Below are 22,093 nucleotides of genomic sequence, written 5' to 3' on the forward strand. Positions count from 1 at the left end.
TTACCTCTGATAAAGTCCTCTAGGCTGACTTGTTTCTCTGCAAGTCAATGTAGGACATTCCCTTACAGTTTATAGAATTGTGCGATTCAGCCTGTACTTAGACTTGCTTTTCAGGCTCTCAGTAGTGCCCATGGTGCACAGTGATTTCTACAAAACCCTCGAGTGGCCAGCAAGGTTTGTGTGTTAATAAGGGGGTGGTAATGGAACTTAATGGTGAGCCACACTCCAAACTGGTCGTCAATGGAAACATTCTGCCCCATTGCCATATCACCCTGCAACTCACAACTAGAAGCCCACTGAAGCTCAGCAGGTGTGAGCCTGGTCAGTACCTGGGTGGGAGACCTCCTGGGAAACACTAAGGTTGCTGCTGGAAGAGGTGTTAGTGGGGCCAGTAGGGGGTGCTCATCCTGCAGTCTGTGTGGGTCCTAATGCCCCAGTATAGTGATGGGGACACTATACTGTAAAAAAGCGCTGTCTTTTGGATGAGTTGTAAAACTGAGGTCCTGACTCTCTGTGGTCATTACAAATCCCAGGGCGTTTCTCGAAAAGAGTAGGGGTGTAACCCTGGCATCCTGGCCAAAGATCCCCCTGGCCTTTACCTATCATGGCCTCCTAATAATCCCCATCTATGAACTGGCTTTATCACTCTGTTCTCCTTAATAGCTGGTGTGTGGTGAGCGTTCTGGTGCATCATCCAGGTGGGGCTGCACACTGGTGGTGGAGGGGAGTCTCCACTACCTGTAGAGTGCTTTGAGTGGAGTGTCCAGAAAAGTGCTATTGAAGTGTAAGGACATTTTTATTATTATTTGCAAACTAAACTGTTTGAAATAGTTAAGAGAAAGTACAGATTCCAGTAATACATTGTGATCTGTGTTTTGAGTTTAACCTTCTGTATTATGCAGCAATTTGAGGGATGAAACAAACTTTGCAATCCATCCCCCTGTCAATGACGTTCTGTAGAACATCTGCACCCTAGATTGTTTTTATCACTGTGTTCAGTACTAAATTCTGAAAACAATCCTGTTGCTGTTCAGGTCACTGCAGAGGTAGTTATTCTGCATTATCAACCACGCTAGAAGTTAAGTGTCCCTCACTGCTGCCCACTGTAGTAAAGCCAGTCCTGGCTGCCTGCTTCCCTCAGCTGTTGCAAAAGAACAGTGGGGAAACTGAATATGTTAAAAGTTAGAGCATTAATGCTTAAAACTCGTGAAACTCTTGCATGAACTGGGAGGTTCAGAGAAATAGAGTATTTTCCTCCTTTCTGCTTCAGTGAATTTTGTCACAGAAGCACAGGAGTCCTGTAGCTGTCTGTGTAATGCTAAATGTGTGAGTTCTGTTCAAGCACTTATGTTGTGTCAGTGCCATAACCAGGAAGTAAAGAAAAAAAGCAAATTTTCTCCTGGAGGTGCTTTGCTTAAATTGATAAGTTGAAAATTATACTATCATGAAATTCATCATAAGCACAACCAAAAGAATTACATAATCAGAAGAATATGTACATCTCTTAATGCCATGTAGAATAACAGTAATGGGCAGTACTGTCACTAGGCTGTGTGGAGCAGCAGGGTGATACTTATAATAGCTGGTTAATACATTTGTAATAGAAGGACAGGAAATAACCCGATAATTGTGCGGAACTACCTGTATTGCCTTTAGGTGTTTTCGAACGGCTGTAGTCTTAAATACTGCAGTAGGAAATTACATGAAACAGTGCAATATTAACGGTATGTAGGGTCTGAATTAGTGCTTCTCAGGTCGATAAAACAGTGAGATATAGTTCAGAGAAGGTTTAGCAAGGTATAGTTTGCAGACCTTTCTGGATGGTTAGTTCAGTGTATCCATAATTCAAATAATCTTCTTCCCTGGAACATAATGGCTTTGCTAAAACAGCATTGTGCTTCTGATCTTTTTTTTAAATTTCAAAGTGTCACTGCATGTTAGTGATAACAATCGTTATGCCTGAGCTTACTTTCACTATCATCCACGTGGCCTGCAGAATTGGGACAAACAGCTGCTGGCAGAATGAAGAGTCAAAATTTAACAGGAGGAGGACTGTAGCGAAGGGCTGGGGTGTGGGTGATCCCTGGATGTTTCCCCTAATCCATCCTCTGCTCTTTCTGGCAGAGGTGGGCTGGTTTAATTCTCAGTGTGGAACAAAGAGTCCGTCTTCTGCTGCCAGCGTTAAATGTTATACTATAAAAAGGCTCATCTTGATAATTTGCAGTCCTTTTAATTACCGGGTGTTGGACTCGGGACGAGTGAGGGTGTTTATTTCTGGCAGCTGCGTCTGTTGCTTTGGGTAGTGGGGAATGCCTTGCTCAGCCCAAGGGAAAGGGAGAAAATTCACTTGTAGCAGAGTTTTTTACAGATGCCCTAATTGCACGCCTGCTGCACAGCTGTAGCAGAAGTCAGGGTCTGCTGGAGTGGATGTACTTCCCCCTGACAGGGAGCGGAGGGGAACATGTCACAACAACCGCTGATCGCCACCCTGAAATGATCACCAGCTGTTTTGTAGGGTTAAGGGTTTTAAAGGTCCCGCTGTCTTTTAACGCTATTTGAATAACGCGGTTACAAAGAAAATCCGGGTGAGCTTTCTGTGAGGAGTGGGTAATGTGCAGCCTGCAGCTTGTTGGAGGCTATCTCTATTGGCTACGCAGATCTGAAATCACTTCCTGCCGATTGGGCGCGTGGTAGAATCGAATTTTGTTTGCAGGCTCCTGTCTGACTGCAGCCCGGAAGCGCCCCAGTTAGATTGAATGATTTCCGGGTGGCAGCATCTTAAGTCTGGTTAAGTGGCTTCTTTGTCTCGGGCGGGACTGCTGTCCTAATTCACGCAGAGCGGCGAGAGTGAGAAACGTCACCACGGAGGAGAGCTAAGCCTTCAGACTGACGCATTTCACAACAGAAGTGAGCGGTTGACCCTGACATTAGTCCGTGCCCCACCACAGCCACAGACGCCTTTCCTCTGTCCCACATCCAGCGCTTCAGTTTGCAGAACAGCAGCCCTGTCAACGACCAGCATCCATCCATCCATCCCTTTTCCTACAGCTTTATCCAGTACAGCCTCACAGGGGAGCTGGAGCCTATCCCAGCAAGCAGCGGGCACAAGGCAGGATACACCCTGGCCGGGATGCCAGCGCATCACAGGGCACACGGATACAGACACGCACACCCTCACACCAGGGCCAGTGTTTCCAGAAGCCAGTTAACCTCCCAGCATGGACTGTGGGAGGAAACCGGAGCACCTGAAGGAAACACATTAGATTGTGCACATTCACTTTTTACTGCTGCTTTCTCCTGATGTGCAGTCCTCCTCTTCCACTGTGGTCATTTGCAGATCCAGTTCCACTGTTAAACATCTGTAATTAACAAAAAAATACATTTTTGAAACAGTTGATTTATATATTGATGTGTTAAATTTGAAGTTCCAAAATGCTGACAAGCAATTCAATGAGAATGCAAAACGATGCAGCATTTCCAGTTTTGTGCCGCAAGCAAAGACTGTTACATGTGGCCATTATCAGTTATTTCTGAGGAACAATAATTAGAAAAAAAAAAACATCTGACAAACCGGCTACTATGTGTCAGGGCATGGGCCCTGAAGACTCTCCTGTTTGAAGAGATATTAATGTACTTGGTTCAATTGCAAGTTACACTTTGTGCCTCCTCATCTGCCTGGTCTCTGAGCTGGTTTGTCCCTTGAAGGATGTGGTCTGGGTGCGATCATGGAATAGCACAAATCATCCGGTGACAGAGAAGTATCCTGCCAGTGTCTGTTCCCAGTATCTGCTTCTGCTGTGCCGTGGATGACCGCCGGATTTTCCACGATGTGAGTTTTTCTTTCTGGATCGTCCCTGCAGGGTGGAGAACGCCTGCACTAAGCTGGTTCAGGCGGCCCAGATGCTAAGGGGGGACCCCTACTCCGTCCCGGCACGCGACTATCTCATTGACGGATCTCGGGGGATCCTGTCTGGCACCTCGGATTTGCTTCTGACCTTCGACGAGGCGGAGGTAAGCTGGTCGGTGTGCCCTGTGAGCAGGGACTCGTGGGATGGCGACTGCCTCTTGTGGCGGTGAAGAATCCTGCAGCCTGAGGCAAAATCAGACCTGCGCCCCAATAAAAATCTTGATGCTTCACTTCGAAAGAATTTAAAGTGCTAAACCATCCGTAGTTCGCCTCAGTGCTAGACTCTGGGAGCTCTGGGGAGAGCTCCGTTGATGTTTCTGGCCTCTTACGTTAGAGGTGTTGCGTTAGTTTCTGATAAACTCTCCTGTGGTTTTGAACTTCCTTTCGTTGTGTTCACAGCACTTCCCGTCGGTGGTCAGTGCCCCACGGTCTCCTATCAGCGACGTCTTGTTGAGTTCTTTATTAGGTGACAGAAGGTCCAAGTTTAATTTGCTTTACATCTTTGGGGAGAAAAAACTGCATCACCTCTTATCACAAGACTGTGGGTAGTTACTGTTTTATAGGGCTTCCTTTCATATCAAAGCATTTGGCCTTCACGATTAGCCAGAACACTCTGGGAAAAGGCAGGGAGAGGTTGAGTTAGCTGGAACTAAACAAGCAGCTCAGCCATAGAAGCCCCTTTCAGTGAGCCCAGCTCCTGAATGTGGCTCTGGAAAAAGGGAGAGAAAGAGGGAGTCTTATCCATTTAATCACCACTTCCAAAACTAAAGAAAAAGTGTTGTCCTCCATTCTGGCATTTTGTGAAGGAATACCAAACAATAAAATCCTTATCTTTACACAGAGATAAGATAAAAAGGGGAATACTGTTTTCACCTGGGGTGCATTCATTTGGTGCATTTTAAGGGCCTAATATAAAACTCTTTACTTTCCTCACCCTCACATGAGTAAGTTTTTGTTTGCCTGATGTTTTCTGAAGCTGCTGCTGGTTCTCCAGGGCCAATTGGATTGTGGGAGGAAAACAGAGCACCCGAAAAGAACCGTGCTTGTCACATGAAACAAATACGGTGTTGATACAGCGCTGTTCGGTTTCCTAGAATGGAAGAATATTTTTGCTCTCCTAATGTGTTTTGTAGTGACCCTGGCTTTCGTGTCTTGGAATTGCAGGTTCGGAAAATAATCCGTGTGTGCAAAGGGATCCTGGAGTACCTGACCGTGGCAGAAGTGGTGGAGACTATGGAGGATTTAGTCACGTACACGAAAAATCTGGGACCAGGTCTGGTGACCTAATTTTCCTTTCTCTGAATGCCCCTGCTCTCTTCTATGAGGCGTTTGCTCCCCAGCACTTGAACAGTAACATTGAAATATAGGGGGAGAATAATTTTATCAAGATTCTTAACCATATTAGATTAGAAGTCAACGTTTTTCAGGGTTAGGCCGTCTTTGACTCTACATGGGTTTATCCATCCTTGTCCAAGATAAATATAGTACAGACTTATGTTTGCTTCCATTTCAACACATGAGTGGGACTTATCCCATTGCAGCAGTAAGGAGTGCTGTCATCGTATCAGTTGGGATCACTGCACCTTTGCACGATGCCACATGGAAGGACATTAGCAGTAAAGAGAGGGAAGGAAATGTTTTGCTGGCTGACTTCCTTGTATTGCCATGACTTGACCTGATGGATCACAGTTGTGCCTGATGTTGCGTGTTGGGGTGAGGACCATGGCCATCTCTTGCTGAGCAGGCCTATGTGGTCTTTTCTGCAGGCATGACGAAGATGGCCAAGATGATTGACGAGAGGCAGCAGGAGCTGACGCACCAGGAGCACAGGGTGATGCTGGTGAACTCCATGAACACTGTGAAGGAGCTGCTGCCTGTGCTCATATCAGGTGAGTCAGACACCTCCCCGGCAGGACTGGAGCCAGCCTGCCGTCTCTTCAGAGAGCCACTTCTGCAATGCTTCTGCATTGTCTTTTACTAAAATTGTCCTAGAGGTTTGCCACTCTTTCGCCAATGACGTTGCGTCGCAGTTGAAGGTGTCGTGTTGTATGGGGGACTGATATCGCGTTAGACCCATGGGTTAGCAGCCAGATGGCATGTTGAAGTGAGACCAGAAAGACCCCAGTCGGTGGCCGATGTGGAGAGCCAGGTAGAGACGGGGTAGGCCTGAGGAGGCTTCGTTGAGCCATGGGTGAAAGAGAACTGACTCTCCTGTGATGCTCTGAGGCGTCTCGTATTTTGCTCACGCCGTCCCCTCTCTGTCCGGTCACAGGTATCAAGATCTACGTGACGACAAAGAGCTCCCAGAGCCACGGCGTGGAGGAGGCCCTGAAGAACCGCAACTTCACCATGGAGAAGATGAGCGCCGAGATCAACGAGATCATCCGCGTGCTGCAGCTCACCTCCTGGGACGAGGACGCCTGGGCCAGCAAGGTAGGGCCTCCCCCCCACCAGCCAACCTGGCTCCTCGAAACCGCGCCCTCCTGCCCCCGAGTCCGCGGCACCTCGGCTGCACTTCAGCCCCCAGGGTACCCACGAGGCCGTGCGGCGTTGCTGCAGCTCGGCTCACAGCTGATTCCTGGCCCTTTAAAACCAGCTGATTCTCAAAAAAAAACACCTGTCAAGTCACGACAAACTTCAGTGGCGTGTACGCATATCCTATTAAAACGAAGGATGTGTTCCACAGTTTTTCAGTTCTGTTCTGACGGTTTTGGGATACAGTTATTCTGAGGAATCGTACTGATTACACCCTTTCCACGGGTGACGCACGTTCCCGTCGCGGATGAAGAGGGCGGAGGGACTGTAGTGCGTTGTCACCAGCATCCAGCAGGGCACCATTTCCCACTCTCTCTCTCTTCTCCTGCATGGGCGGCGCCCTTGGCGTATCCTCTCTCTCCCGAGTTCTGAGTTTCATTTATTATTTACTGTATATTTTTAAGTGTTGCTATATTTGGCGTTTTAATTTATTAATCAGCACATGTTTATACCTCGCCATCTTGAGTGGTAATTCTGTAAACTTCACTTGCACAACAGCTCAGGAAGGGCCGCCTCCGACTCGCGTGGAACTCGGGGTCCGTAAAGCCTCGCGGACAGTTAAACAGTTAAACTGCCAATCCTTTTCCCCCCCCTTTGGGATCTTTGCACACTCCTTAGCTTGCTTTGTAAAGATTTTCTGTCTTCATGACACTTTTTACCTAGAAGTTTCCACCAAATATCCTTTTTTCTTTGCCGCTTTTCCATTGGCTTGGTTGTGATAACTAGTTAAACGTGTACTTTTTGTTCTTCCTTTTCTTTTTCATTCTTTTCTTCCCTGTAGAAGGTAAGCCTGCGTCTCTCCCCTCGGTGTGCTGGCGCATGCGTGCTGGGTCAGTGTGCAGTGTGCAGACAGTTTAGTGCAATGCAGTGGCTTTTGTGTGTGCTCTTAGTTTTTCCATCAGTAGCCTCTTAATTATCTGTGCCTTGTGGGTGAGTAATACCTCTCAGAGTGCTGAAACGGTGTTGTGGATGTCATGATGCTGTATTTGGAAATGCAGAGACTAATGTCTATGAACTTTCGACATTGGGTTTTGTGTTGCAAGATTAACAGCCATAAACCTCTGAGCTCCTCTCTTCCACGGCATGCCACAGTTTAGACAGCAGGACAGGGCCTTTCTTTGCCTTTGATGTTGCTCTTTTCAAAATCTTCAGGAGATGTGTGGGAAGACATTTTATTTTTATACATACATTTTCATTTCATATAGTGCCTTTAAAAGTGGCTTCTCAAAGCACACAGCACACAGTACACAGTTATAATCCGCTTTTGGGAAACAGTAGGAAGGCTAAGGGGCAGATACAGAATCAATTAAATAAAAGCCCTTCTAAAGAAGCAGATTTTGAGTCTTCATTTCAAAGTGCTCAGGGAAGGTGACTCTGATATCCTTGGGGGCAGAGTTCAAGAGTTTTGGGGCGCAGCAGGAGAAGGTGTCTCACCTAGTAAAGGTGCTGTGCACGTTAGGGTACTGAACGGAGCAGTGGAAGGGGTATAGCTACAGGGAATCTCCTCAATCTCCCAGCTTGTATCGTTTACCCCAGGGGTTCTCCTGGTCTCGGACTGCGGGTGCTTCTACAGCTTTTCAGTCCAGCTGGGCCTGTGATGACCTGAATCAGCTCCTTGTATGCTTAAAGAGACCTGGCAGTGCCTTGGGTGCAAACCAAGAGGATGAGAAGAGTCTAATTCTGAAGAGGGTGCTTTGTGTTTCCCCAGCAGAACCTCTCCTCACATCTGTTAAGGATACCCCATAAACCAGAGGCCTTTCGTTTTCCCCGGCTTCTTCCTAGAAGAAGAAACCATGATATCTGCATGCCCTTGGAGTTATAAATTCAACAGTGTGTTTTGATTACATGATCAATGTGAGCAAGGGCCTTATTAGCCTCAAGAAATACCATTTGTTAGACCAATGCTCTGGTGTGTAAAAACTCCTCTCAACATCGTAGGGTTTTGAATTAATTCCGTGGTGCATTAGGTTAGCAGAACCTGGACCAGCTCTCGCAGAATTACACGGATCAAGTGGGGAATAAAAAAGCAGTGGAGAGCCACTGGGCTCGGAACGACTGAATCCCGATTTCTGCTCAGTTCGTTCCAGCTGGGAGTTTTGATGTTCTGGTCCGTCTGATCATGTCTGTTGCATCTGGCTAGAGCTCGCAGACGTAAAGACTCAGAAAAGGCCCTGCGCGTTTCTCTGCGCTTTTTTAAAACTGTGGTGTTGGCGTGCCGAGTGGAAGGGAGGAGCTCCCAGGGCAAACGCAGGCCAGAGATGACGCATCGAGCCTAACCTGGAGTTTCTCATCACGCAAGCCGAGTCCCACTCCTTGCGTGCACTGAGGAGCCAGCTTGCCCTGGGAATGCCATACTGTGTGTTTCTAATACTAACCCTCATCTGAAAAGCACAGAGACCTGGGAAAGGACATCTGTAACGTGTGAGCCTGGGTATTGCGTGGTGATCCGCCTGCTCGCGGTTGGTTTTGCAACCTGAGCAATGGCTGAGATTTGAGCTACAGGGCCATGTGAGAGCCCCCTGCTGTAAAGTGCCTCTCAGCCCTGCAGTTAGATATTGAAGAAGGTTTGATTATTCACCTACTCCTTTACCACTAACTCCCTGTGCTTCATGCCTGTGTTTTTTCTGTAATGTCTGTACTGTGGGAGTTTCAGGTCACTTCCTGGAACCGATATCCTGCGCACGGTTTGGGTTTGATTTCACTAGGCTTTCGTCAGCTCTGGGCTCATGAACTCTGGTTTTCCTGACATTAGTAACTCCACTTGAGAATGTCAAGGTGACAGTAGACCTGGAATGTTAGTAAAGTAGAAGAGCTTTAGGTGTAAACCGATGCTTTATTCAAGGTGGGGTATGTCCGATACATTATCAGTCTGAAGCAGGTCGTCTTCTACTTTGAAACTTTGTTTTAAGATATCGTGCATGATAAATTACTGTTTTTTTCATTGACCTTTAATGGAGTTATGATCAGAGTCACTTGTCTGAGCTGTTGTATTTTGACAACAGAAAGCCTTCCCAGCAGACCATTAGAGTGTGCATTGGTGCTGCCACTGTATGTCTGTCTCTTCAAGTCTTCCCCTGCAGTCTTATCTCTTTATAAGACGTAAGACTGTCTTTACTCTGGGCTCTGTGCGTTGTATGTAGCTCTATGATTATATACAATCTTGACTCTGCTGCACCATTGCACATGCTAACAATGCCTCCTTGAACAGATAATTTTGGCAGTTGCAACTGAAAGGAATTGAGCTGTGATAAATTGCAGAAGTTGCTTCAGGATACGTTTTTAATCTTACAAGGCAATACAAAGATGTGAGCATCCTCTTTTGGACCTGTACAGGAGGGATGACTAAGCCAAGCTAACCACAACCACTGTTTTATCCAAAAAAGGACATGACTCTTTCATGCTTAGTCACTCAGAATTGCAGCTCAACATTAGACTGATGTGAAGCACTTACGATGAAAAAAGTATTAGAACATATTTCAATAGGGATGACAATGCCGGCTTCACCTAGTTAGCAATCACAGGCTCAAATTATCATTCTGCCAAGACTGTCATGCTATACATCTGCTAACGCTCACGAAGCATGAGCAAGCAAATGTAGATGTAAAAGCACTTCTACAGTCAGAATTAGATTTTTGGTGTGGTAAAACCACATAGTAGTAGCTGCTGTAACTAGTGTCTGAAGTCCTCTAGGTACCTAGGACTGGGGTGCTGTATAACATGTTCTGTATGTGTGTAAAGTAAATGTTTTTTTGTAGTTTAGAATAGTGAGTTTCTGTTAATGACTGGAGTAGCTATTGATTTACTTCATGTCTCAGCTCAGAGCTGTGACCGCACACAGAGAATGAGGAAGTGTAGGCAGACCCCTCTCAGCCACCCCAACGCAATGGACCAGTCCGTTTAAAACGTTTGTCCCAGAGGTTCAGTGCCCATCGGGGACAGCCATGTCCTTCATTGCGTGTCCTCGCCTGTCATCATGAGAGCGCCCTACTGCGCTTCTTCCTCCCTGCCCATGCTGACCTCTGACCTAACCAGAGAACCTGAGCACATGATGTGATTGATGTTATACAGTATCTGGACTTATTCTGTGTTTCTAGCTATATGCAGTGTAAGAGCTGATGATCTTATTTCTTAAATTAAATTTATGAATATATTACGTCAGTATAGTGACGGGGACACTATACTGTAAACAGGCGCCGTTCTTCGGATGAGACGTAAAACCGAGGTCCTGACTCTGTGGTCAGGGCGTTTCTCGAAAAGAGTAGGGGTGTAACCCCGGCGTCCTGGCCAAATTTCCCATTGGCCCTTACGAAGGGTGGAGGGGAGTCCCAGTTACCTGTAAAGCGCTTTGAAAGGAGTGTCCAGAAAAGCGCTATACAAGTGTAAGCAATTATTATTATAATAAAACCCGTCAGTTCAAGGCTTAGTTCTGGCCTTCCGGAACAGACTGGGCCATGGAAGATGTCTTATTGTTCACCTGTGATTCCATCTGTGCACTAAAACTACACGGTTTTTACTTGAGTTGATTTAGCGATCAACTTAATTCCCTGGACAGGTCTATTTGAGGTGTTTAACTGAGTGGAGCCTGGGGTGGGCAGTCAGATGGGCTGAATGTTGATGTACCTTGCTGTAGAGCCCTTCCTCTGAAGGGCAGAGCCGGGTGCAGAGCCCTTCCTCTGAAGGGCATTTGCGTTAATGCGCTTTCGTCCTGTCCAATCTGCAGACACAGCACCTTTTCCTCTCGTGCCTGATGTTAATCTCGGAACCTTTCCATCCGTTTTTGCACAAGTTCTTAGAGGAGCCTTTTGTTAGTGGACTAGTTTTTTTTTTCCCGTTTCATTGTTTGATAACGTATACTGTATTACCAAAGGTTTGTGCCCCGTAATAGATATTTATTGTCTTTCTTTCTTCCCAAGGACACTGAGGCCATGAAGAGAGCCTTGGCGCTCATTGACTCCAAGATGGCTCAAGCCAAGGGATGGCTGAGAGACCCTAACGCACAACCAGGTACTAGTCCCGGTCCTCACCTGCTCTCGCTGGCCACCCCAGGCCTCACCACCAGCAGAAGACACCTACTGAACAGGGTGGAAAGGCGTGTGCCACTGTAGTGTACACAGGGAACAGGTGTGAGTAGGGAGCATGCGTAGACTATGAAGAAAAAGGTCAAGGTTTATTCCATGCTGCAAGGAAAAGAAAAAAGGCAAGTTTCGGCTGTGGAGCTGAAACTGTGGAGATGTGTTCAGACCAAACCTGTTCCTGTACAGAGGGAACACTGAGCTGATCTGTCCAACAGTAGGTCGGGGAGAGACATACGGAGAGAGAGAGAGATGAACACGGGAGTGATTATTTGTGGGCAAAAAGATGCTTATGGGACGAGAAGCCCCTGTTTCCTAGGCGTCTTGCCTGTGAAGGTCCAAGTGAGAATTTCAAGGTTGCACTTTTCTGCCCCGGGCTAGGGGACACTGGCGAGCAGGCGGTGAGGCAGATCCTGGACGAGGCCGGTAAGGTTGGAGAGCTGTGCGCCGGCAAGGAGAGGAGAGACATCCTGGGCACGGCCAAAACTCTGGGGCAGATGACCGACCAAGTGTCAGACCTGCGAGCCAGGTATACATGATGTCAGGCTGCTGCAGCACGTGTTCACACGCAGGGCAGGGAGCAAGGGGATAACTGTTGTTGGGCCTTCTTACATTTCAGCCCAGATTCTTATTAATAGGTTCACCTCTATGGCGTAGCCTTGTTGCTGAACCAATCAGATGGGTCATACTACACTGTACCTATAGAGCAGCCAACACCATGTTACAGACAGTGTCTACAGCATCTACAAGCATACTGATATGACTTGTGGGGAGCAAAGCCTCATTATAAAGTGAAACTGGTGTCCTGTCCTGAGTCAGGTAGTGCTTCGCTATCGGAGATTGTGACCGTTCTGGGCCTCTTTGGTAAGATCGCCGGGGGGCCGAAGGGTCAGTGTGTCCTGAAAGGGAAGAGTCGCTCTGTAGATAGAAAGAGACTCTTTACCAGTGCAAGAGATGAGAAGAGGTTTTGTTCTAGGTCGAGAAGAAAGACGGATTTCAGTAAAGTAAGGCAGAAGTCGTGGCGCTCTGCGTGTGCGTTGCTGTGGAGTCGCCGCTGTACTGAGGTTGTTCTCGCTCCTTATTGCTCCCCAGGGGGCAGGGTGCCGCGCCTGTGGCCATGCAGAAGGCCCAGCAGGTGTCTCAGGGCCTGGACATGCTCACAGCGAAGGTTGAGAACGCAGCCCGCAAACTAGAAGCCATGACCAACTCCAAGCAGGCCATTGCCAAGAGGATCGACGCCGCGCAGGTAGGAGAGAGCCCGCGGGATCACCTCCACCTTTTCTCCTCCTCCAGCACCGGCAGCTCGCTGGCTGCACAGGATTGGCTCATTGTCTGCAACGGTGCCAACATATTTGGGAATCTGCAGAACCTCTTTCCCTGAGGAGTCCACTGGGAAAGGGTAGATACCAGTAGAAGCTCACTTAGCAGTTATATTTTTCTGATGTTTTCAAAAAAGAACTGCTAAAATACAAGCAAAACAGAGTCTCATTATATAGCTTTAATGGCATTGTATTTATGTTGTGTTTCTCTGCCATGTGTTATTTATGACACAGCAGATGGTTAAAGTCAAGAACTAACTGGGATTGAGTGAGGAGAAGAAAAGCTCCAAGAAAAGACAGACCAGCTGGGCTATAAGATTTGTACTTTCCCTTTTTTTCCTGAATTGCACTGTAAATCTCCATTGGCTAGAGCAGGACCAGTAGAAAGTGCTGTTGGAGATTTTAACCCTGCAGTTCCTGTGTGATGTGGAAGGGCTGGCGTCACAGGCCGTCTCCTGTGGTTTTTGTGCAGAACTGGCTGGCTGACCCGAACGGCGGTCCCGAAGGCGAGGAGAACATCCGTGGGATCCTGGCCGAAGCGAAGAAGATCGCGGACCTCTGCGAGGACCCCAAGGAGCGGGACGACATCCTGCGCTCTCTGGGAGAGATCGCCGCTCTGACGGGAAAGCTCTCCGACCTCAGAAGGCAGTGCGTACCCGCAGGCCAGCGTGTCCTGCCATTTTGTGTGACAGGAAACGTTTCTTCCACAATGCCTCCAAGAAATTTTACTTTCTGGAAGAGCTGATGTTTTAGGTGAAATTGTCGCACATCATATTGTGCCCCCAAACCTCTTTTTAGAGCCTGTTTAGTCACATGGTGAGGCAAAACCCTCTGTAAAGACATGCTTGTGTTTAAGAGCTCCCTAAGAGGGCCTCGGTGGAGGACTTGGGATGGGCCAGGAGGGCCTCAGTGGAGGAAGAGTGGGGAAGGGGGGATCTTGGGCCGGGGCAGGAGGGCCTCAGTGGAGAAGGAGGAGGTCTTGGGCTGAGGCAGGAGGGCCTCAGTGGAGAAGGAGGAGGTCCTGGGCTGGGGCAGGTGGAGGAAGTCCTGGGCTGGGGCAGGAAAGTCACTGTATCATCTCGGCTGCTTTCTTTAGGGGCAAAGGTGACACTCCAGAAGCCAGGGCTCTAACCAAGCAGATCGCCACAGCGCTGCAGAACCTGCAGTCCAAGACCAACCGGGCCGTGGCCAACACCAGGCCCGTGAAGGCAGCCGTCAACCTGGAGGGCAAGATCGAGCAGGCCCAGCGCTGGATAGACAACCCCAGCGTCGATGACCGCGGAGTGGGTGGGTGAGGCGCTCCGTGCTGCTGTACGCCTTGACCTCGCAGCTGAATCGGACAGTCCTATTGCGAGTAACGAGACCCCAGGCCAGGCCTGTTTGTGGACCAAAGTGCGAGATGTCGGGGTTATCTGTTTGCCAGTGACGGCTTTATGTATGTAACCTAACTAAAACTGGACCCGGGTTGAAGTTTTAAGGAAAAACGAGACGGAATCTCTTTGCAGGCAAGTGCTGCTAATCTCCTGAGGGATCAATGTCCCTGTATTGTCTGCAAAGAAAGGCGTCCATTTTGATTAAATAGGATTTGCCAAACTTTAAAGCTGCATAGTCACTCCGCAGGGATTATGCTCTTGTGATGAACGTGATGACTGAACAGTCACGGGAGCTGATGTTTGTTCAGAAACGGCTATTACACGTCACAGGTGTTGGCAGTAATTCCATGAACGCAGGTACTGTAGGCTTTGCAGGGAATTAAACTGCAGCAGTTTAACTGAGGCAAATGCTGGCCCCAGCTTAAACCGGAGTCTGAAATCTCCACTACATCTGGCATGGTTTTCCTCTGCAGTGTAACTGAAGGTCAGTGATGCCATCATCTTGACGAAAGTAACCAGTGAGATTAGTCCTCTAAATCCCCAGTACTGGGAGAGGGAGTAAGCTGTATAGGATTTGTATGATCGCATTATGGCTGTTTCAAGACTGCGATGGCTTCACGCCTCTGCACTGACAGAGAGGTGCAACTCTGAGGTCCGTCTGCTGCTGCTCTCATCCAATTTGGGCAGCAGCTCTTTAATTATAAGTACGGGTAACACATTAAGCTGGGTACTTCCAGGGATTTGGAGCTGTGGGATTATCAGCTTTATTAGCAACAGCCATATTTTTCTTAAATGTGATTTATTACTTTTTGTGCTCCAAAACTGCGCAGCATTTGCGAAGTACCACGCGCCAAATGTCCTTTGTTTTTGTCCTGCGTTCTGTCGAGCTCCAAACTGCTCCTCTGAAAACGAAGCCGTCAGCACATTAGAAAACAGCCTGTGAGGAGGGCGAGGTTTAGGAAACCCTGAGGGGCAGAAGACGGGGGGGTGCGGCGTGTTGCTGCGTCAGCGGTAGCAGGACCCTGAGCTCGAGCATTCGCCTCTTTCCGAGGGCCTTTCGGTTTGGGTGGCAGTCATGTGACCCCCCCCTACCCTGTCCGACTCTCCTCTCCTCTCGTCTCCACAGGCCAGGCTGCGATCCGCGGGCTGGTGGCGGAGGGCCGGCGCCTGGCCAACGCCATGCCGGGCCCGTACCGCCAGGAGCTGCTGGGCAAGTGCGAGCGCGTGGAGCAGCTGATGGCCCAGCTGGCGGAGCTGGCGGCGCGGGGCGAGGGGGAGAGCCCCCAGGCGCGGGCCGTGGCCTCGCAGCTCCAGGACTCCCTCAAGGTAACAAGGCTGAGCTCAAGCCGTGGGCTGGGAGAAGATGCTTCCCCGGCGCCCCCTGCTGGCTCGAAGGCTGAAGCACAGCATTGCTTCCGGTCGCGGCAGGAGTTTCGGGCACAAGAGCCCCTCTCTGCTTTCAGACCTAGTGCAACCACAGAGCATGACCGGATCAGTCCTGGCCTTTGGGCCTTTAGAAATCGAGGCATATTCAACGTATTTCTGTAACATTAATTCTTTTAGATTGCAGCTCAAGATGGCGTGACTCGTAAGGGGATCCTCCGTTTATTCTTGCGCTTTAAAACAATTTCGCCGTTTGTACACGGTTGTCCTCTGTGGTTTTTATCTTCTCATCAAGAGCGTCTTAAAAAAGCCGATTGTGGGACATGTTAATTTTGGCCACTGCTTTCAGAAAGTACTTGTTACGGGTGCTTAGATAATGCTCTTCCCAAGAACACACAAATTAAGACAATCGCCACACATGGATACTATACGCTGTGAGGCGCATTTGTGAGTGGAGGATTCATTTATGAATGTGCGGTAGAAAAGATAACTTTCAGCTGATGAGATCACGCAGAGTAAACCTTATGGAAGAAGTGCTCACGATTGTGCTGTGGTCTTAAATCTGCAATGCTCTTTTAACAGGAGCTGAAGTCGAAGATGCAGGAGGCGATGACCCAGGAGGTGTCCGATATCTTCAGCGACACCACCACTCCTATCAAGCTGCTGGCTGTGGCTGCCACTGCGCCCCCCGAAGCCCCCAACAGAGAGGAGGTCAGTGCTGCCAGGCTGGCGCCACCTAGCCCCGAGAATCCTCTTTGTTCCTTGTAGACCACTGGATAACTGGGACTGACAGCAGGTTCCACTATTATGTTATATGAAACGGTCGAAATGCAGTAGCAGTTGGTTTGATTGCTTATCCCTTGTTTTTTTAACTTAGGTGTTCGAGGAAAGAGCTGCCAACTTTGAGAACCATGCCAACAAGCTGGGGGTGACGGCAGAAAAGGCCGCCGCTGTTGGGACTGCAAATAAAAGCACTGTGGAGGGAATCCAGGCAGCGGTGAAGTCAGCTAGAGACTTGACTCCTCAGGTATGAGAGAGTAGGGTGATGGTCCAGGTGCTCAGGCACAGAGCTGGACAGGGCACAGGTGTGTGTGTGTGAGAGGGCGGGGCACAGGTGTGCAAATTTGAGCTTTGCGTAGTTTGCAAAACAGCTAGGTAGGCAAAACAGGATTGTTAGTCTGTAGCGGTAAGACCAGTATAGCTTCAGATATGCTCAGATACATTCAGTTTTTATGTCAGTAATAAAGCATGGTGTGTATCTTAAATGAATTTCAGGAAATGTGACTTGTTTCAGGGGAAAATGCACTTCTTTCATCTGTTTCAAAGGAACTTCCACAAACCGGGCCCAGAACCATGGTTATCAAAGGACGCGCGAGAGATACTATACACCAAGTCTCAGAGTGCAGGCTGAATGTTTTGCTGAAGAAGCCGTAAGGTGGCTGAAGAAATCTCCTTGGCTCTCCAGTGATCTCCTCTATTCAATCTTGACGCCTTTGTTTTGAAGGTGGTCTCTGCCGCCCGCATCCTGCTGAAGAACCCAGGAAACCAGGCAGCCTACGAGCATTTTGAGATGATGAAGAATCAGTGGATCGACAATGTTGAGAAAATGACAGGTAACGAAGAAGTCCTGTGCCCTGAAACTGCTGAAATTGCGTTTCCTGTACACAGCAAATAATGCCTTAAAAAAGGGTGATATAAATCTAGTTTGTAGTATAGATATCTGCCAGTGGGGTATGTAACTTAACTCTGTACGTTCCTCCTGCCAACATGCAAGATAAAATTCTTCGATTAATTTCCAATAACTGGCCTTCGTAACTTTTTCAGTTGGTTAAAAAATTGAATAGCATGTTCTGTCCTTTAAAACTAAATGTATTGAATAAGAAATGTTTCTAATGTCTGGCAACATTTACTTATGGTTAATTACTAGCTTATTAAAAATGTATTTTCCCCTTGATAGAAGCTACTTGCCTAAAATGAATGTGAAGGTTCTAATTTTATTTTTTACAGTGTGTACGTGTGCCACTGTAAATCTTATTTTGTGTAATATCTTGTATTGTAATATCGGTGTAACTTTGTAGCGTGGAAGTCTGATTTTTTCGGGTGTTCAGGTATGTGTCTGGCGTCTTTCCCTCCGCAGGTTTGGTGGATGAAGCCATTGACACCAAGTCCCTGCTGGACGCCTCCGAGGACGCCATCAAGAAGGACATTGACAAGTGCCGTGTGGCCATGGCCAACGTGCAGCCCCAGATGCTCGTCGCCGGGGCAACCAGCATCGCGCGCCGGGCCAACCGCATCCTGCTGGTGGCGAAACGGGAGGTGGAGAACTCGGAGGACCCCAAGTTCCGCGAGGCGGTGAAGGCCGCCTCGGACGAGCTGAGCACAACCATCTCCCCCATGGTCATGGATGCCAAGGCCGTGGCCGGGAACATACAGGACCCAGGTAACAGGGCCCTCTCCCGCGTGACCTCCCCAGAGCACGCCCTGTCTGGGTGTGGCCAGGCTCGGCATTCTGGGATTGAAGCGACAAATTGTTTTTCTCCGATGTGACATAGTGGCTTCTTTTATGGGAAGCATAAGCTTCTAATAAATCGGAGTATTCGTTTTTTTAGGTGTTCGGTAAATCATGCATGTTGCTCTTGAGTTTTCATGTAGCTGAGTTCTTGCAGACGGCTTCTTCTTGCGACCCCTGAGCCCCTGGCTCAGTGGAAAATGTCTCGTCTCAGGCTGCCATCACTGCGCACTGCACTGCTTTTAAATACTGCACTTTTTTATCAGCATAAAACCTCCAGCAACATTACTGTACTCAGTGCCTTGATTTCACTTTTCAAAGTTTTCTCTTATTTTTTACTTTTAAGCAATGTTCATATAATAGTTCGTATTCATATAATACAAACTATTACGAACTAAAATACATTTTATCAGAAATGAACTTTCTGATAAAAACTTGGTTCTGAAAAGGATATTTTGAAAAAAGTGGCCTATTTTACTTTCCACCCCGTTTCCGAGTCAAAATTGACGTCATACTCTCTTAATCTTAAACCATATAGGGCCTTCAGTTGTGCATATAAAAAGAAAACTCTGATCTCCTTTCAGGCCCTTTTAAGGTAGAGTAGCCTGCTGAGGCCTTCCATCTAAACTTCCATCTAACATTTGCTCTACAAATGTTTCTTTAGCCAGAAGCTGAACAGTGAGTTAAACCATCCTGCTTTCACTCCTTCAAGGCTTTAAGGTTTGGGGACTCATTGAGAGTGAGGAGCTGGTGAGTCACTGGTGGTTTGTGCTGGTTACACCGGGCTCCCATGCCGTATCCTGGGCTGCAGGTGGCCTTGCCCACTTCCCTTTGCCTGGAAGGCACAGATGGACTGGTGCTGTTGCCTGGCACCCCCCCCCAATGTAACAGGTTTACACTGGGAGGCAGGTGCTTGATGCTGAGCATTCCCTCTCCGTACGCAGGTCTACAGAAGAGCTTCCTGGACTCTGGATACAGGATTCTGGGAGCCGTGGCCAAAGTACGTGAGGCCTTCCAGCCCCAGGAGCCCGACTTCCCTCCACCCCCTCCAGATCTGGATCAACTGCATGTAAGTTAGCACTTCCCTTCCTCTGGAGCTGTGTCCACGTCGTCTTTTTGTAAGTGTTGGCGTGTTTAAGGCCGTCTTTCTCTTTTAGAGACGAGGCGGCGAGTCGAGCAGTTTAGCAAGTTGACTCGTGTTCAGGGTGGTACAGTGTAACCCCCCCTTACTGCGCAGGTTAACGACGAGCCTGCTCCCCCCAAGCCCCCTCTCCCCGAGGGCGAGGTGCCCCCTCCCAGACCCCCGCCCCCGGAGGAGAAGGACGAGGAGTTCCCCGAGCAGAAGGCCGGGGAGGTGGTCAACCAGCCCATGATGGTGGCGGCCAGGCAGCTGCACGAGGAAGCCAGGAAGTGGTCCAGCAAGGTGAGTGTCCTCTCTTGGCTCCGGGGCCGGACTGCCCCGCTGGCGCACAGCTGCAGCCGGGAGTCACCAGCGCCGGGAATCTTAAGACCGAAGCAGCCCTTAACACTTGTGTCCTCTGGTGGTTCGATCCCGAAGGTTGGGGGAGTAGAGGGGAAGTATAAAACGGTTTGGGACTTCCTTTGGCTGTGCAAGTCTTCGGGACCTTTAACAGTGAAATGCAGTCTAACAGGAGTGCGAAAGATCCCCTGTTTGGTAGAGATGGTGTCTTTATCCTCTTACTCCTACCACAATAAAGAGGAGCCCCTGTGTACCCCAGGAGATTTCTCCTTTCAAAGGCTCACAGTGCAGCTTGTGTAAGTCCCCAGGCTCAGCTCGGCTTCGTCGAGAGGCCAAGGTTAGGATTCTGGCTCCCCACATGGGGGACATGCAAGCATGCACAATGAATGCCTTGCAGTGAAATACTTTGGCCCACAGTGACGTCAAAGATCTCTCCTGCCTCGTGGTGTAGAGACTCCTCAGTCTCCTGAACTGTGGCAGACATCCTTCCTAAAGGGAACGCTTCCCCGCACGGCCCAGCCCCTGGCTGGCTTATTCTCCCAGCCCTCTCCTTAGCTGCGCAGCTCCAGCGCTCGAGTGGCCTGCAGTCTGGTGGAGCTGCGGCTTGGCAGGTAGGTGTCTTCCCCTCGTACCCGGAGCCACGGGGCTTAAGACATTGTAGAAGATTATGGCACTGAAATTTGGAAATACGAGGGAGTGCATTCCAATTTCAGGCCTAAAACAGAAACTGTCATCTACGTAATAATGCATGCGTGTTAGATTTCTAACAAACTGATTTCTAACCCGAATCTGGTCTCGCAGATTCATCTTACTGCACAGATTTCAAACCTGAATTTGTAGCAGAAAATCTGAAGCAGCGGAAAAGCCTCTTTTTTCCCCCCTTTCGCCTGAAAAGGACCTCTTTTGCCCAGTATGCTACTGCTGAATACCCCCTGCAAATCCTCTGCAGTTGTTTTATAAAATAGTCTGGTTGTAGTCTTTTCTATATTTGTGTATCCAGAAACAAAAGTAAGCTTTACATTTTGGGGAAAAATGGCCTTTATTACAAAGCCTTTTGCTTTACAATTGTATACAGATTGTTGGCGTCCCTTCGTACACATTTAGGATTAGGTGGATTATAGCAGGAGGCCACTGTGGCTGCAAGAGAGTCAGGGATCAATTAATTACTAAAAACCAATCGAGGCAGATGAGCCAAATGGCTTCCTATGGTCCGCCAGCTTTGTTCTCGTGCTCATCTGCCAACAAATGACTTCATCCCACATCTGGATTCTTAGTTTAGATTTGACAAACCCTGGTTTCGCTGTTTACAAGCCTACACTCCAGTCCAGTGCTTAGAAATTTTAATTATCGTTGATTATGAACTGAAACGGCTTTGCCGTCAGGAATATTCATCGGTGAATTTTATCATTACCAGCTGAGATTTTCCCCGTCGTGGGATTTCCTGTGAGGCTTTCTAAAGCAAAAAAAAAAATTATTGTAAAGAAAGATTGTACCGTCTATATTTTTTTTTAAGTGACTGGGTTTACATTCCTGTTTGATCAGAGGTAAATATTTAGGGAATTTACTTAAGTTGTCAGAAGTTGTTCTACTAATTCAGTGCTGTTTGATTTACTTTCTTAATGACTTTTTTCCTCCTAACTGCTTTTGTCTGTAATCTCCTCTCCCGCCTGTTTTCCACCTGTGTTTTCTCTTGGCCTCTTCTGTTCCTCCAAGGTTTTAACCTGTGGAGGCCCCTTAGCGCCTGATTCTCCTCTTGCCTTCTGCCAGACTCTATGCAGTCTCATCTTGGGGCTGTTAGCACCCTGGTGCTGCTTCAGCTTTTCTCCTTCAGTGTGAAGACTTTCTGAGGTTGTACTTGCTGTTCTATTAGATCTAAGTCTAAACATTTCAGAGTCATTAGGGAAATGATACTGTAGTTTTTAATCCTAGTCATCAAACATAGGCTCCAGTGTTAGTTTTTAATAATGATTACAAAATAATCTGACCTATCAGTGCTGTAAAACCCCTAAATTATGTCCTTATATTTATACAGTAAGCGCCAGTGTAGTTTGTCACAGGTTTTTTTTTCCCCGTTACAACACAAAACAAGTGCAACAACACTAGAGCAGGTATAAACCATCTTTTTCAGTTTTTATTCGTATATGCGTTGTAAATGTGAATCTGGTGGATGAGGTCTTCATTGCTTGTCTTTTGTAACTGGACTGCTACTGCGACATGGGTCTTCAGCTGTATTTACATTTGCATGAGTACTTATGAGATATCGGAAGGCAATATCCAGCTGTTCCCCCTGTGCTCATGAGGTCCCATTGTGATTATTTTGACTAATTTCACCTGTGTGAATTAACTGGAGTTCACCGCAGGAGAGAAAAGATGTATTTCATACAAATCCTTTTGAGCACAGTGAACAAACTGGCTATCAGACCCCGTGAGTATAGGCACACCATGACACAGCTCAAGGATTTCACCTGCACCTTAAGAATTGGCTTCAAGAGGCCTCAGCCTGCAAAGTGCGGGA

The 22,093-nt window shown here is 48.0% G+C and overlaps 1 protein-coding gene across 4 annotated transcripts in view; it reads left to right on the plus strand.

Moving 5' to 3' along the window:
- The window catches only part of vcla (vinculin a), a 46,467-nt gene that overhangs the window by 18,005 nt on the left and 6,369 nt on the right, over positions 1 to 22,093 (plus strand). For 2 of the 4 annotated variants that reach the window (XM_069188869.1, XM_069188871.1), the window contains exons 3-18: positions 3,861 to 4,011; positions 5,072 to 5,180; positions 5,674 to 5,796; positions 6,180 to 6,340; positions 11,353 to 11,446; positions 11,896 to 12,043; positions 12,607 to 12,760; positions 13,306 to 13,481; positions 13,930 to 14,120; positions 15,333 to 15,532; positions 16,172 to 16,300; positions 16,467 to 16,616; positions 17,094 to 17,202; positions 17,727 to 18,029; positions 19,043 to 19,167; positions 19,336 to 19,521. In XM_069188869.1, coding sequence (XP_069044970.1) covers positions 3,861 to 4,011; positions 5,072 to 5,180; positions 5,674 to 5,796; positions 6,180 to 6,340; positions 11,353 to 11,446; positions 11,896 to 12,043; positions 12,607 to 12,760; positions 13,306 to 13,481; positions 13,930 to 14,120; positions 15,333 to 15,532; positions 16,172 to 16,300; positions 16,467 to 16,616; positions 17,094 to 17,202; positions 17,727 to 18,029; positions 19,043 to 19,167; positions 19,336 to 19,521 — 2,509 coding nt within the window. The remainder of the gene's footprint in view (positions 1 to 3,860; positions 4,012 to 5,071; positions 5,181 to 5,673; positions 5,797 to 6,179; positions 6,341 to 11,352; positions 11,447 to 11,895; positions 12,044 to 12,606; positions 12,761 to 13,305; positions 13,482 to 13,929; positions 14,121 to 15,332; positions 15,533 to 16,171; positions 16,301 to 16,466; positions 16,617 to 17,093; positions 17,203 to 17,726; positions 18,030 to 19,042; positions 19,168 to 19,335; positions 19,522 to 22,093) is intronic. The other 2 variants (XM_069188870.1, XM_069188872.1) reach the window with 1 other exon arrangement.

Source organism: Lepisosteus oculatus, chromosome 4 (genome assembly GCF_040954835.1).
Source record: "Lepisosteus oculatus isolate fLepOcu1 chromosome 4, fLepOcu1.hap2, whole genome shotgun sequence".
NCBI lineage: Eukaryota > Metazoa > Chordata > Actinopteri > Semionotiformes > Lepisosteidae > Lepisosteus > Lepisosteus oculatus.